We start from the raw sequence: 13,299 nt of genomic DNA on the forward strand, positions 1-13,299 counted from the left end.
TCAGGACCGGGGGATCACTACAGGACGAGAGGTCAGGACCGGGGGATCACTACAGGACGAGAGGCCAGGACCGGGGGATCACTACAGGACGAGAGGTCAGGACCGGGGGATCACTACAGGACGAGAGGTCAGGACCGGGGGATCACTACAAGACGAGAGGCCAGGACCGGGGGATCACTACAGGACGGGAGGTCAGGACCGGGGGATCACTACAAGACGAGAGGCCAGGACCGGGGGATCACTACAGGACGAGAGGCCAGGACCGGGGGATCACTACAAGACGAGAGGCCAGGACCGGGGGATCACTACAGGACGGGAGGTCAGGACCGGGGGTCTGCGGACAGCACCAGTCACTACAGGACGGGAGGTCAGGATGGGGGGTCTGCGGACAGAGGCCAGGACCGGGGGTCTGCGGACAGAGGCCAGGACCGGGGGTCTGCGGACAGAGGCCAGGACCGGGGGTCTGCGGACAGAGGCCAGGACCAGGGGTCTGCGGACAGAGGTCAGGACCGGGGGTCTGCGGACAGAGGTCAGGACCGGGGGTCTGCGGGCAGAGGTCAGGACCGGGGGTCTGCGGGCAGAGGTCAGGACGGGAGGTCTGTGTACAGCACCGGTCACTATTTACAGCACCAACCCCTGCAGTACAAGAGGTCAGGACCGGGGGTCTGCGTACAGCTCCGATCAATCACATGTACATTTTACTCACTTAGATGGATCCCTGTGTGCGGACAATGTGCCTGGACCACAAATACTGCAGCGTCACCTCCCCCCTATCCCCACTGTCCTGTCACAGTCTGGTTGCACATCCACAGACACTGTGCAGCTGTACCACGCCAGCACCCCAGTGTGTGACCACTCATCATGCCATCCACACACCGTACGTACCACCCCACTAATATCCCTTATATAGGGACTGTATTAGAGCAGTTATATTCCTGTACATAGGGGCAGTATTATAGTAGTTATATTCTTGTATATAGGAGCAGTATTATAGTAGTTATATTCTTGTACATAGGGGCAGTATTATAGTAGTTATATTCTTGTACATAGGGGGTAGTATTATAGTAGTTATATTCTTGTACATAGGGGACAGTATTATAGTAGTTATATTCTTGTACATAGGAGCAGTATTATAGTAGTTATATTCTTGTACATAGGGGCAGTATTATAGTAGTTATATTCTTGTATATAGGGGGCAGTATTATAGTAGTTATATTCTTGTATATAGGGACAGTATTATAGTAGTTATATTCTTGTACATAGGGGCAGTATTATAGTAGTTATATTCTTGTACATAGGGGCAGTATTATAGTAGTTATATTCTTGTACATAGGGGCAGTATTATAGTAGTTATATTCTTGTATATAGGGACAGTATTATAGTAGTTATATTCTTGTACATAGGGGCAGTATTATAGTAGTTATATTCTTGTACATAGGGGCAGTATTATAGTAGTTATATTCTTGTATATAGGGAGCAGTATTATAGTAGTTATATTCTTGTATATAGGGGCAGTATTATAGTAGTTATATTCTTGTACATAGGGGCAGTATTATAGCAGTTATATTCTTGCACATAAGAGCGGTATTATAGTAGCTGTCCTTCTCATACTCCGCACTGCTCGCTGGGTGCCTGTTGCTTCTTTTCCACAGATGTCCCGTCAATGCTTATTATCCCCATTACACCGGTGTGACTTGTAGAAAGACGACCGTGTCCCCCACATTTCCAGGTCTGGTGTCCATCGTTAGACAAGACCCCGTCTTGGCCCGCAGAGACCCCGATGGATTCTATTATGTCGGTGTGGTGATACAGGAGGTATGCACTGTTACGCTGCGCTATGTGATATGGGCAGATCATATTCCCCGTCACACGTTGTGTTTTGTCCTCGTCTCAGGAGGAACCCGGGGTGTTTCTGGTAGAATTTACTAAGCCGTGTGTGGAGGGCGAGCGCTACCCGGCCATGTTACAGAAGACACGGGCGTGCGACATTGTGCAGCTGGAGGAGGCGCTGAGACATTGCATTGTGCCCGGAGACAATGTGCTGGCCCCCTGGGAGCCGCAGCTGACCAGATATGGGCCGGGGACGGTCATTCTAGGCCTGGAGACGAGAGATCCCCTCCGAGGTACGAGCGTGCGTCCTACGGAGGCGGTGCGCTCGCACTCTCCCTCCAGTATATAGTATATAGCTTCATATACACACATTCACGACTGTCGTTATTTCCTGCAGCCGCAGAGGACGAGCCGCTGACCATTAGTTTTTGGAACGGCAAAAAAGCAACCATCCCCCTGAAGGTGGCGGTGTGGATCTCGCCCTCGGGTCACCACCGCATTGTAGACGCTCTTCACCGTCCGATCAGCAGCCGCCTGTGCAGCCCCTCGTATGTGATCACCGAGCGCTGCGCCCCAGCACCAGTCCCAGTCTGCTCCGCCGACCACATCCATAGACACAGATGGAGCTGCCACAGCGTCCACGCACACGTCCCCCACCCCTACTGCTGCCGTGACCCCAAATACCAGGACTGGTGGCCACTTTCACCCAGGACCACGGTCTACATCCACGGGAATAAGGACCTGGACGATGGAGACTTCACCTCAACCATGAAGATGAAGGCCGAGAGACGCGGGCAGGGTGAACGCCTCCGCTCCTCATCATCCGAGTGTGAAGGGCGAGACTCCCTGGATGATGAGAGTGATGATGAGACGTGTCTGTCCAAGGCCACGCGGAGCACGATGGTGGACAGCGCCGTGAACACGGATTCCAGTCTGTGGGACAAGCCAAAACTGGAGACAAGTGACCGGCCGGAATGGAAATACTGGAAACGGGGTCAACCCGAGCCCTTCTACCGACAGCCAGGTACAGAGGGACACGCAGAGGTCACCCCAAAATTGTGGACAAAGTCAGGCACCGAGGCTCAAATCATCGGTTACTTCCCAGCAGCTGCAAAACTACAGCCATCATCTCGAATCCGCAAACCCAAAAGGAGGCACGATGGAGGCCGTAGACTTGTAACAGCTGGAGAGGCAAACACTGCAGATCTATCCATCGCTCACTGCTGAGGCTTTGTTACAATGTGCAATAATCTGTGACTCCAACACGGAGACATTGTAAGATCAGGAGAGAGGAGGAAGGTCCAAACTGACACACGGTCCGGCCTCCCTCACACATCCGTGTAAAAAATGTGTTTCACGGTCTGTGGTGAAGGTGTGTGCGTTACGTGTGCTGTGTGACATCCAGCTACCACAGGACAGCATGCTCTGGAAGCTTACCTGTCTGCGGAGCTGCTGTCACTTCCGGGTCTACAGAGAGTGCAGTGAATAAGTGAATATTCATGAGGCATAATGAGCGGCCCGGAAGTGACAGCAGCGCCGGGGACAGTATAAAAATTATTTATTTTTATGGCACCTGTGTTTTCTCCGGTACGTGTCCCAATGACGTCACACGGATCACGTCCGTGTGTGGGCCATGTCACATACGTGCTGCTGGCAGAAAACAGACGTCATACATACCGGAGACACGGACGTGTGAAGGAGCCTTACTGTGAGTGCAGAGATCATGGACAGGCTATAATGTAACTGCAATGTCCTGTGTATTAGAGGGCGGCACAGCTCTCAGTATATAAAAGGGGCAGACGCTGAGAGCGGACCGGCCCCCGGAATCATCTCATTATATACAATTCTGTCTCTTCCAGGAATAATAAAACCGAAGAACAGATCACCGGATCCGAGGCCGGCGCTGTCTGACACCATCGGCTCGTCCAATCAGAGTGCTTTATTTGAAACCATTCCAGATTCTCCCTCCAGACGATTGACAATGAAAGATGTCCTGATCCACGAGGACTGTAACCCGTCCCGAGAGGTAAGTACACGAGAAAGTATAGGGTAAGGATTTACAGGAGGCGTCCAATCATCCCGGAATCATCAGAGATCAGCGGTGACATCACTGAGAACACCTCCTATCCATCACCAGAGATCAGCAGTGACATCACTGAGAACACCGCCTATCCATCACCAGAGATCAGCGGTGACATCACTGAGAACACCGCCTATCCATCACCAGAGATCAGCAGTGACATCACTGAGAACACCGCCTATCCATCACCAGAGATCAGCAGTGGCATCACTGAGAACGCCTCCTATCCATCACCAGAGATCAGGGGTGACATCACTGAGAACACCGCCTATCCATCACCAGAGATCAGCAGTGACATCACTGAGAACACCTCCTATCCATCACCAGAGATCAGCGGTGACATCACTGAGAACACCGCCTATCCATCACCAGAGATCAGCGGTGACATCACTGAGAACACCTCCTATCCATCACCAGAGATCAGCGGTGACATCACTGAGAACACCTCCTATCCATCACCAGAGATCAGCGGTGACATCACTGAGAACACCTCCTATCCAATCACCAGAGATCAGCGGTAATATCACTGAGAACACCGCCTATCACCAGAGATCAGCGGTGACATCACTGAAAACACCTCCTATCCATCACCAGAAATCAGCGGTGACATCACTGAGAACACCGCCTATCACCAGAGATCAGCGGTGACATCACTGAGAACACCGCCTATCCATCACCAGAGATCAGCGGTGACATCACTGAGAACACCTCCTATCCATCACTAGAGATCAGCGGTGACATCACTGAGAACACCTCCTATCCATCACCAGAGATCAGCAGTGACATCACTGAGAACACCTCCTATCCATCACCAGAGATCAGCGGTGACATCACTGAGAACACCTCCTATCCATCACCAGAGATCAGCGGTGACATCACTGAGAACACCGCCTATCCATCACCAGAGATCAGCGGTGACATCACTGAGAACACCGCCTATCCATCACCAGAGATCAGCGGTGACATCACTGAGAACACCTCCTATCCATCACCAGAGATCAGCGGTGACATCACTGAGAACACACCCTATCCATCACCAGAGATCAGCGGTGACATCACTGAGAACACCTCCTATCCATCACCAGAGATCACCGGTGACATCACTGAGAACACCTCCTATCCATCACCAGAGATCAGCAGTGACATCACTGAGAACACCTCCTATCCATCACCAGAGATCAGCGGTGACATCACTGAGAACACCTCCTATCCATCACCAGAGATCAGCGGTGACATCACTGAGAACACCTCCTATCCATCACCAGAGATCAGTGGTGACATCACTGAGAACACCTCCTATCCATCACCAGAGATCAGCAGTGACATCACTGAGAACACCGCCTATCCATCACCAGAGATCAGTGGTGACATCACTGAGAACACCTCCTATCCATCACCAGAGATCAGCGGTGACATCACTGAGAATGCTGCTTATCTCTTCATTACTGTTAATTGTGCTGCTAATTATGTTTCTTAAAGGTACAGTCCTCTCCTGCAATTGATCGTTTTGGGGAATCAGAAGCGGTAAAACTACAACATCAGAAGGAGAAGCAGAAACATCAACAGAAGAAGAAAATGAAACATCTAGAATGGGAGCAGAGGAGGGAAAGCGAGGCCGGAGAAAAATACAGCGGCAGCCGGGAGGCGCACAGGTGCGGGCTATATATATATATAATTATATATATTACACACACAGGTCTGATGCCTCCGTTCGGGGCCGCTATATCCAGTCCTCCATTTCTCCCTGTAGGATGAAGACCCTCCACCGTCTACAGAACGAGGACCAGAAGCTGAAGGACGAGCGAGAGCGTAATTTTACCGCCATGACGGCCAAGATGGCGGCCCAGGAAGAGCGCATTGAGCGGCACCAAACCCTAGCCAAGGAGGATAAGAAGAAGCAGGGGCGGAGGCTGGGGCACCTGAGGAAGGTGCGGGAGCGGATCGACCAGAAGGAATTCGAGAAGTGTGCGGCCAATGAGCAGCGAGAACAAGATCACATGGTGAGCAGTATTCCTGAGCGCTCAGCCGTGACAGCGGGAGAGTTGTGGGGCGGATCTCTGTAGGATCCCGCCTTTAGTGCTGTCTGTACTGAGCGCACTCCACTGCATTGCGGTATAGTGATTGCGCCAAGCCCGGTGTCAGACTAACGGCCGTCTCTCTTGGTTTTCTATTGCAGGAGTCGCGGAGGAGAAGAGTTCAGGATCATTACCAACAAGTGGCGGAAAAGGTTTACCAAGCCGAACTGCAAGAGGGGCGAAGCGGGAGCCGCCAGTACGTGGAGGGGTAGAGCCCGCGAGCAGGGAGGTCATCCGCCAGCTGGCCGGGCCCGTGAATACGGGTGCAGCCGCGTCGTGTGATTGCAGTTTACATCCTTCCTGTAGTAATCACTAATGAATGTTTATATTGCTGTAATGTCGTCTTTATGTGGTGTAATACCGCTGATCGCCTGCAGGGGTCACTGCTGCTCCTCTGGGGGCATCTCCGGGGGGCGCTGACCGGCCAATTCTTGTACTACTCTCCCCATCAGGTCTCACTGCTGCTCCTATGAGGGTCTTCTCCGGGGGGGCACTGCTTGTACTACGCTCCCCATCAGGTCTCACTGCTGCTCCTATGATGGGGCTTCTCCGGGGGGCGCTGACCGGCCAATGCTTGTACTACGCTCCCCATCAGGTCTCACTGCTGCTCCTATGATGGGGCTTCTCCGGGGGGGCACTGACCGGCCAATGCTTGTACTACGCTCCCCATCAGGTCTCACTGCTGCTCCTATGAGGGGCTTCTCCGGGGGGCGCTGACCGGCCATTGCTTGTACTACGCTCCCCATCAGGTCTCACTGCTGCTCCTATGATGGGGCTTCTCCGGGGGGCACTGACCGGCCAATGCTTGTACTACGCTCCCCATCAGGTCTCACTGCTGCTCCTATGATGGGGCTTCTCCGGGGGGCGCTGACCGGCCAATGCTTGTACTACGCTCCCCATCAGGTCTCACTGCTGCTCCTATGATGGGGCTTCTCCGGGGGGCGCTGACCGGCCAATGCTTGTACTACGCTCCCCATCAGGTCTCACTGCTGCTCCTATGATGGGGCTTCTCCGGGGGGGCACTGACCGGCCAATGCTTGTACTACGCTCCCCATCAGGTCTCACTGCTGCTCCTATGAGGGGCTTCTCCGGGGGGCGCTGACCGGCCATTGCTTGTACTACGCTCCCCATCAGGTCTCACTGCTGCTCCTATGATGGGGCTTCTCCGGGGGGGCACTGACCGGCCAATGCTTGTACTACGCTCCCCATCAGGTCTCACTGCTGCTCCTATGATGGGGCTTCTCCGGGGGGCACTGACCGGCCAATGCTTGTACTACTCTCCCCATCAGGTCTCACTGCTGCTCCTATGATGGGGCTTCTCCGGGGGGCACTGACCGGCCAATGCTTGTACTACTCTCCCCATCAGGTCTCACTGCTGCTCCTATGATGGGGCTTCTCCGGGGGGCGCTGACCGGCCAATGCTTGTACTACTCTCCCCATCAGGTCTCACTGCTGCTCCTATGATGGGGCTTCTCCGGGGGGCACTGACCGGCCAATGCTTGTACTACTCTCCCCATCAGGTCTCACTGCTGCTCCTATGATGGGGCTTCTCCGGGGGGCGCTGACCGGCCAATGCTTGTACTACTCCCCCCATCAGGTCTCACTGCTGCTCCTATGATGGGGCTTCTCCGGGGGGCGCTGACCGGCCATTGCTTGTACTACGCTCCCCATCAGGTCTCACTGCTGCTCCTATGATGGGGCTTCTCCGGGGGGCGCTGACCGGCCATTGCTTGTACTACTCCCCCCATCAGGTCTCACTGCTGCTCCTATGAGGGGCTTCTCCGGGAGGGCACTGACCGGCCAATGCTTGTACTACTCCCCCCATCAGGTCTCACTGCTGCTCCTATGAGGGGGCATCTCCGGGGGGCACTGACCGGCCATTGCTTGTACTACGCTCCCCATCAGGTCTCACTGCTGCTCCTATGAGGGGCTTCTCCGGGAGGGCACTGACCGGCCAATGCTTGTACTACTCCCCCCATCAGGTCTCACTGCTGCTCCTATGAGGGGCTTCTCCGGGGGGCGCTGACCGGCCAATGCTTGTACTACTCTCCCCATCAGGTCTCACTGCTGCTCCTCTGAGGGTCTTCTCCGGGGGGGCACTGCTTGTACTACGCTCCCCATCAGGTCTCACTGCTGCTCCTATGATGGGGCTTCTCCGGGGGGCACTGACCGGCCAATGCTTGTACTACGCTCCCCATCAGGTCTCACTGCTGCTCCTATGATGGGGCTTCTCCGGGGGGGCACTGACCAGCCAATGCTTGTACTACTCTCCCCATCAGGTCTCACTGCTGCTCCTATGAGGGGCTTCTCCGGGGGGCACTGACCGGCCATTGCTTGTACTACTCTCCCCATCAGGTCTCACTGCTGCTCCTATGATGGGGCTTCTTCGGGGGGCACTGACCGGCCAATGCTTGTACTACTCTCCCCATCAGGTCTCACTGCTGCTCCTATGATGGGGCTTCTCCGGGGGGCGCTGACCGGCCATTGCTTGTACTACTCTCCCCATCAGGTCTCACTGCTGCTCCTATGATGGGGCTTCTTCGGGGGGCACTGACCGGCCAATGCTTGTACTACGCTCCCCATCAGGTCTCACTGCTGCTCCTATGATGGGGCATCTCCGGGGGGCACTGACCGGCCAATGCTTGTACTACGCTCCCCATCAGGTCTCACTGCTGCTCCTATGATGGGGCTTCTCCGGGGGGGCACTGACCGGCCAATGCTTGTACTACTCTCCCCATCAGGTCTCACTGCTGCTCCTATGAGGGGCTTCTCCGGGGGGCGCTGACCGGCCATTGCTTGTACTACTCTCCCCATCAGGTCTCACTGCTGCTCCTATGATGGGGCTTCTCCGGGGGGCACTGACAGGCCATTGCTTGTACTACTCTCCCCATCAGGTCTCACTGCTGCTCCTATGATGGGGCTTCTCCGGGGGGCACTGACAGGCCATTGCTTGTACTACTCTCCCCATCAGGTCTCACTGCTGCTCCTATGATGGGGCTTCTCCGGGGGGCACTGACAGGCCATTGCTTGTACTACGCTCCCCATCAGGTCTCACTGCTGCTCCTATGATGGGGCATCTCCGGGGGGCACTGACCGGCCAATGCTTGTACTACTCTCCCCATCAGGTCTCACTGCTGCTCCTCTGAGGGTCTTCTCCGGGGGGGCACTGCTTGTACTACGCTCCCCATCAGGTCTCACTGCTGCTCCTATGATGGGGCTTCTCCGGGGGGCGCTGACAGGCCATTGCTTGTACTACTCCCCCATCAGGTCTCACTGCTGCTCCTATGATGGGGCTTCTCCGGGGGGCGCTGACCGGCCATTGCTTGTACTACTCCCCCCATCAGGTCTCACTGCTGCTCCTATGATGGGGCTTCTCCGGGGGGCGCTGACAGGCCATTGCTTGTACTACTCCCCCCATCAGGTCTCACTGCTGCTCCTATGATGGGGCTTCTCCGGGGGGCACTGACAGGCCATTGCTTGTACTACTCCCCCCATCAGGTCTCACTGCTGCTCCTATGATGGGGCTTCTCCGGGGGGCACTGACCGGCCATTGCTTGTACTACTCTCCTCATCAGGTCTCACTGCTGCTCCTATGATGGGGCTTCTTCGGGGGGCACTGACCGGCCAATGCTTGTACTACGCTCCCCATCAGGTCTCACTGCTGCTCCTATGATGGGGCATCTCCGGGGGGCACTGACCGGCCAATGCTTGTACTACGCTCCCCATCAGGTCTCACTGCTGCTCCTATGATGGGGCTTCTCCGGGGGGGCACTGACCGGCCAATGCTTGTACTACGCTCCCCATCAGGTCTCACTGCTGCTCCTCTGAGGGTCTTCTCCGGGGGGGCACTGATAGGCCAATGCTTGTACTACGCTCCCCCTCAGGTCTATGCCCACCAGAGCTTCACATCGCTGCACCCATTTCTCAAGCTGCCGCCCATGCCGCTGTATGGCATCTATGATGGAGGGGGCCTCGCACTGAAGCACTACATTACCCAGCATGTGCCTGTCACTGATTCTGGGCCAGCTCCACACACCTGAGCGAGGCTGCAATCCTCCACCAGTGATACACTGGGGTAACCTGTGCGTGCAGTAAGGGGGGACGGCGGGATACATCATACACAGCATTATCGCTAGTACAAGTGTATACGCCTCTGTATCGGCACGTCACATGATCACAAGGGGCCGCAGTTGGGCTACACGGTGACTTCGGCTGTACCACCTGTGTGGCCGCACTCTGCGGAGCCCCTTCCAGTGACGGCGAGCTGATATCACGCAGTGCTGCAGTCGCGTCCTCAGCCCTGTGCAGCCGGTGACGGCCGCGGAGACGCCACAAGGCGGCTGTAGATGGGATATTTCCTCTTTCATCCTGATTTTTGTCGTCTTTTCCTACCTCCGGGTCGCACTCAGGGACCGGATGATCCAGATTCTGTTCAGAGAAATAAAAAAGGGAAAATCTTTATTAAAATAAATAATTAATAAAAAAAAAAAGAACTGAAATCAGAGGGTGCTGCTGCCCCCTGGTGTCCACTGCAGATATTACACTGTAGAGCCAGTTCAGTCCATGGCCCGCCGTCCTTCATCCCACATCTGGGCGATCCCGTGGTCGGCATCATGGCGACCTTGCTCCTTATAATCATTATAATGGCATCTAAATATCCCCCGGCGGCCTCCATCCAGGCCGTGTCCTCTGTCCCCGCGGAGCTCGGCCGTTTGCAGTGATATTGTCAGGTCCCAGATAAAGTGCCTGCACCTGTGCCATGGTCACGAGCAGAATCGTCCCCATACACCGGTGCGGTGACGCCATATTACAGGGACGTCACACGGTCAGACCATGCGGCCTCCGGTGTGTATGATCTGTAAAGGGCCGCCCGTCCTCTACAGACCCCACTACACATGGAAGGTGAGGTCCACGCTCTGCCCGGGGCTCAGGTTCACCACGTGGCTTTGTTTCCGGTAGTTGGGGGAAGCGGCAGAGATTCTGTACGTTCCAGGAGCGACTTCAATGTAAACATCCTGGGGGTCCCGCGTCCTCCCAGAAGACTGAAGGGGGGGCAGCGTCCGAGGCCTGCAGAGCAAAGCACAGGATGTAGAGACGCCAGCACCCAAACTGGTAACTTACCGCCACAAGGAGGCGCCAGCGGACGACCATCACTGATCGCTCACACCTTCCCCTGTAACCTGACAGACCCTGCGGATGTGGCGGAGCGCTCCGCAGCACAGCACTGCACAGTATCATCACTCACCGATCCCGGAGGAGGAGGCCTCGTGGGCACTCGCTGGCGCCTCCCGCAGTGAAATCTGGAGACGTGGCGGAGCGCTCCGCAGCACAGCACTGCACAGTATCATCACTCACCAATCCCGGAGGAGGAGGCCTCGTGGGCACTCGCTGGCGCCTCCCGCAGTGAAATCTGGAGATGTGGCGGAGCGCTCCGCAGCACAGCACTGCACAGTATCATCACTCACCAATCCCGGAGGAGGAGGCCTCGTGGGCACTCGCTGGCGCCTCCCGCAGTGAAATCTGGAGACGTGGCGGAGCGCTCCGCAGCACAGCACTGCACAGTATCATCACTCACCAATCCCGGAGGAGGAGGCCTCGTGGGCACTCGCTGGCGCCTCCCGCAGTGAAATCTGGAGACGTGGCGGAGCGCTCCGCAGCACAGCACTGCACAGTATCATCACTCACCAATCCCGGAGGAGGAGGCCTCGTGGGCACTCGCTGGCGCCTCCCGCAGTGAAATCTGGAGACGTGGCGGAGCGCTCCGCAGCACAGCACTGCACAGTATCATCACTCACCGATCCCGGAGGAGGAGGCTTCGTAGGCACTCGCTGGCGCCTCCCGCAGTGAAATCTGGAGATGTGCTGCATTTCACTCCTGCTCATCTCTGGCGCTGGGACACAGCTGTGATACCTCTAGGAGATGATAAACAATATGGTAACTTGCATGTATTTGAGTGCATTGTCTATGACCGCACAGGCCCAGGACAGAGCGTCCGATGGGGCCGAGCGGGGCCGGAGGGCTATCATATGCATCCTACATTATCTGTGGGGTAGTACTGGCTGGCATATAATGTCACAAGATGAGCGTCTAATGGGAAGATGTCCCCCCCCCGGCCTCATTATTGGACACTTTAAGTCGCCCAGGGGAAAAATACTTGTAAAAAGAAATTAGAGAGACCTTGTGAAGACACCAAATGCCCCCCATGGCTTATACTGGCAGGTGACAGGATGGCGCATGTAGGTGTGATCTGTGCCCGCATTTTACGGGGGGGGGGGGGGTCACACATCACAATTATGCCGGGCACTATGAGGGCATCAGACTCATGCATGCACCGCGCTATACCGAGGAGGAGTACGTGCCGCCTCATTCCCTCTACAGATCATAGTGATTAATACAAAAGGGGCAACAATTATACAAAGGGGAGGAGCCCAGGGCCTCCACGTGACGTTATCAGTACCTCGCACAGCTCCGTCGTATGGCGCATGAAGCTGGACATTGCGCTGAAAGCCTCTTCTAAACTCGCCGGACGCTCCTCCTGCACAAAGTGACAAAACAGCAGCTCAACACAGGTCTGCACTGCAGCGACTGAACAGCGGGAACCTTCCCTTCCATCCTGGACACTCAGAGGAGACGAGTGTCTGAGCGGAGGGGCACGAGCGCACGGACACCAAGAATGTGGGCACCTAGTGCTGGTCCCTACTTACAGTCCATGAGTCCTCCACAAATAATTAGTCCACGTAGCGGTAGGAGGGGCCCCCGAGTTAGTCGCTCTGGCGGTAGGAGGGGCCCCCTAGTTAGTCGCTCTGGCGGTAGGAGGGGCCCCCGAGTTAGTCGCTCTGGCGGTAGGAGGGGCCCCCGAGTTAGTCGCTCTGGCGGTAGGAGGGGCCCCCCGAGTTAGTCGCTCTGGCGGTAGGAGGGGCCCCCGAGTTAGTCGCTCTGGCGGTAGGAGGGGCCCCCGAGTTAGTCGCTCTGGCGGTAGGAGGGGCCCCCGAGTTAGTCGCTCTGGCGGTAGGAGGGGCCCCCGAGTTAGTCGCTCTGGCGGTAGGAGGGGCCCCCGAGTTAGTCGCTCTGGCGGTAGGAGGGGCCCCCGAGTTAGTCGCTCTGGCGGTAGGAGGGGCCCCCGAGATAGTCGCTCTGGCGGTAGGAGGGGCCCCCCGAGTTAGTCGCTCTGGCGGTAGGAGGGGCCCCCGAGATAGTCGCTCTGGCGGTAGGAGGGGCCCCCGAGTTAGTCGCTCTGGCGGTAGGAGGGGCCCCCGAGTTAGTCGCTCTGGCGGTAGGAGGGGCCCCCGAGTTAGTCGCTCTGGCGGTAGGAGG

The 13,299-nt window shown here is 56.1% G+C and overlaps 2 protein-coding genes across 3 annotated transcripts in view; one reads left to right on the forward strand and one right to left on the reverse strand.

Annotated features, from left to right (window-relative positions):
• The first annotated feature begins 257 nt into the window (after positions 1-257).
• On the forward strand, positions 258-6,313 carry LOC142282319 (uncharacterized protein C11orf16 homolog). The gene is made up of 9 exons (XM_075332965.1): positions 258-319; positions 711-877; positions 1,653-1,815; positions 1,895-2,123; positions 2,228-2,854; positions 3,690-3,856; positions 5,390-5,562; positions 5,661-5,910; positions 6,087-6,313. Exons 2-9 carry the CDS (start codon positions 711-713, stop codon positions 6,195-6,197), a joined length of 1,887 nt encoding a protein of 628 aa, XP_075189080.1. The 5' UTR covers positions 258-319; the 3' UTR covers positions 6,198-6,313.
• A 4,109-nt stretch (positions 6,314-10,422) lies between these two features.
• The window catches only part of AKIP1 (A-kinase interacting protein 1), a 3,535-nt gene continuing 658 nt past the window's right edge, over positions 10,423-13,299 (reverse strand). The window contains exons 2-4 of one of the 2 annotated variants that reach the window (XM_075332964.1): positions 12,443-12,520; positions 11,765-11,897; positions 10,423-11,038 (exon numbers count right to left, since the gene is read on the reverse strand). In XM_075332964.1, coding sequence (XP_075189079.1) covers positions 10,875-11,038; positions 11,765-11,897; positions 12,443-12,520 — 375 coding nt within the window. In that variant the 3' untranslated portion in view covers positions 10,423-10,874. Of the gene's footprint in view, positions 11,053-11,764; positions 11,898-12,442; positions 12,521-13,299 lie in introns of both variants that reach the window. The other variant, XM_075332963.1, reaches the window with a different exon arrangement.

This window comes from Anomaloglossus baeobatrachus, unplaced genomic scaffold (genome assembly GCF_048569485.1).
Source record: "Anomaloglossus baeobatrachus isolate aAnoBae1 unplaced genomic scaffold, aAnoBae1.hap1 Scaffold_5053, whole genome shotgun sequence".
Classification (NCBI taxonomy): Eukaryota; Metazoa; Chordata; class Amphibia; order Anura; family Aromobatidae; genus Anomaloglossus; species Anomaloglossus baeobatrachus.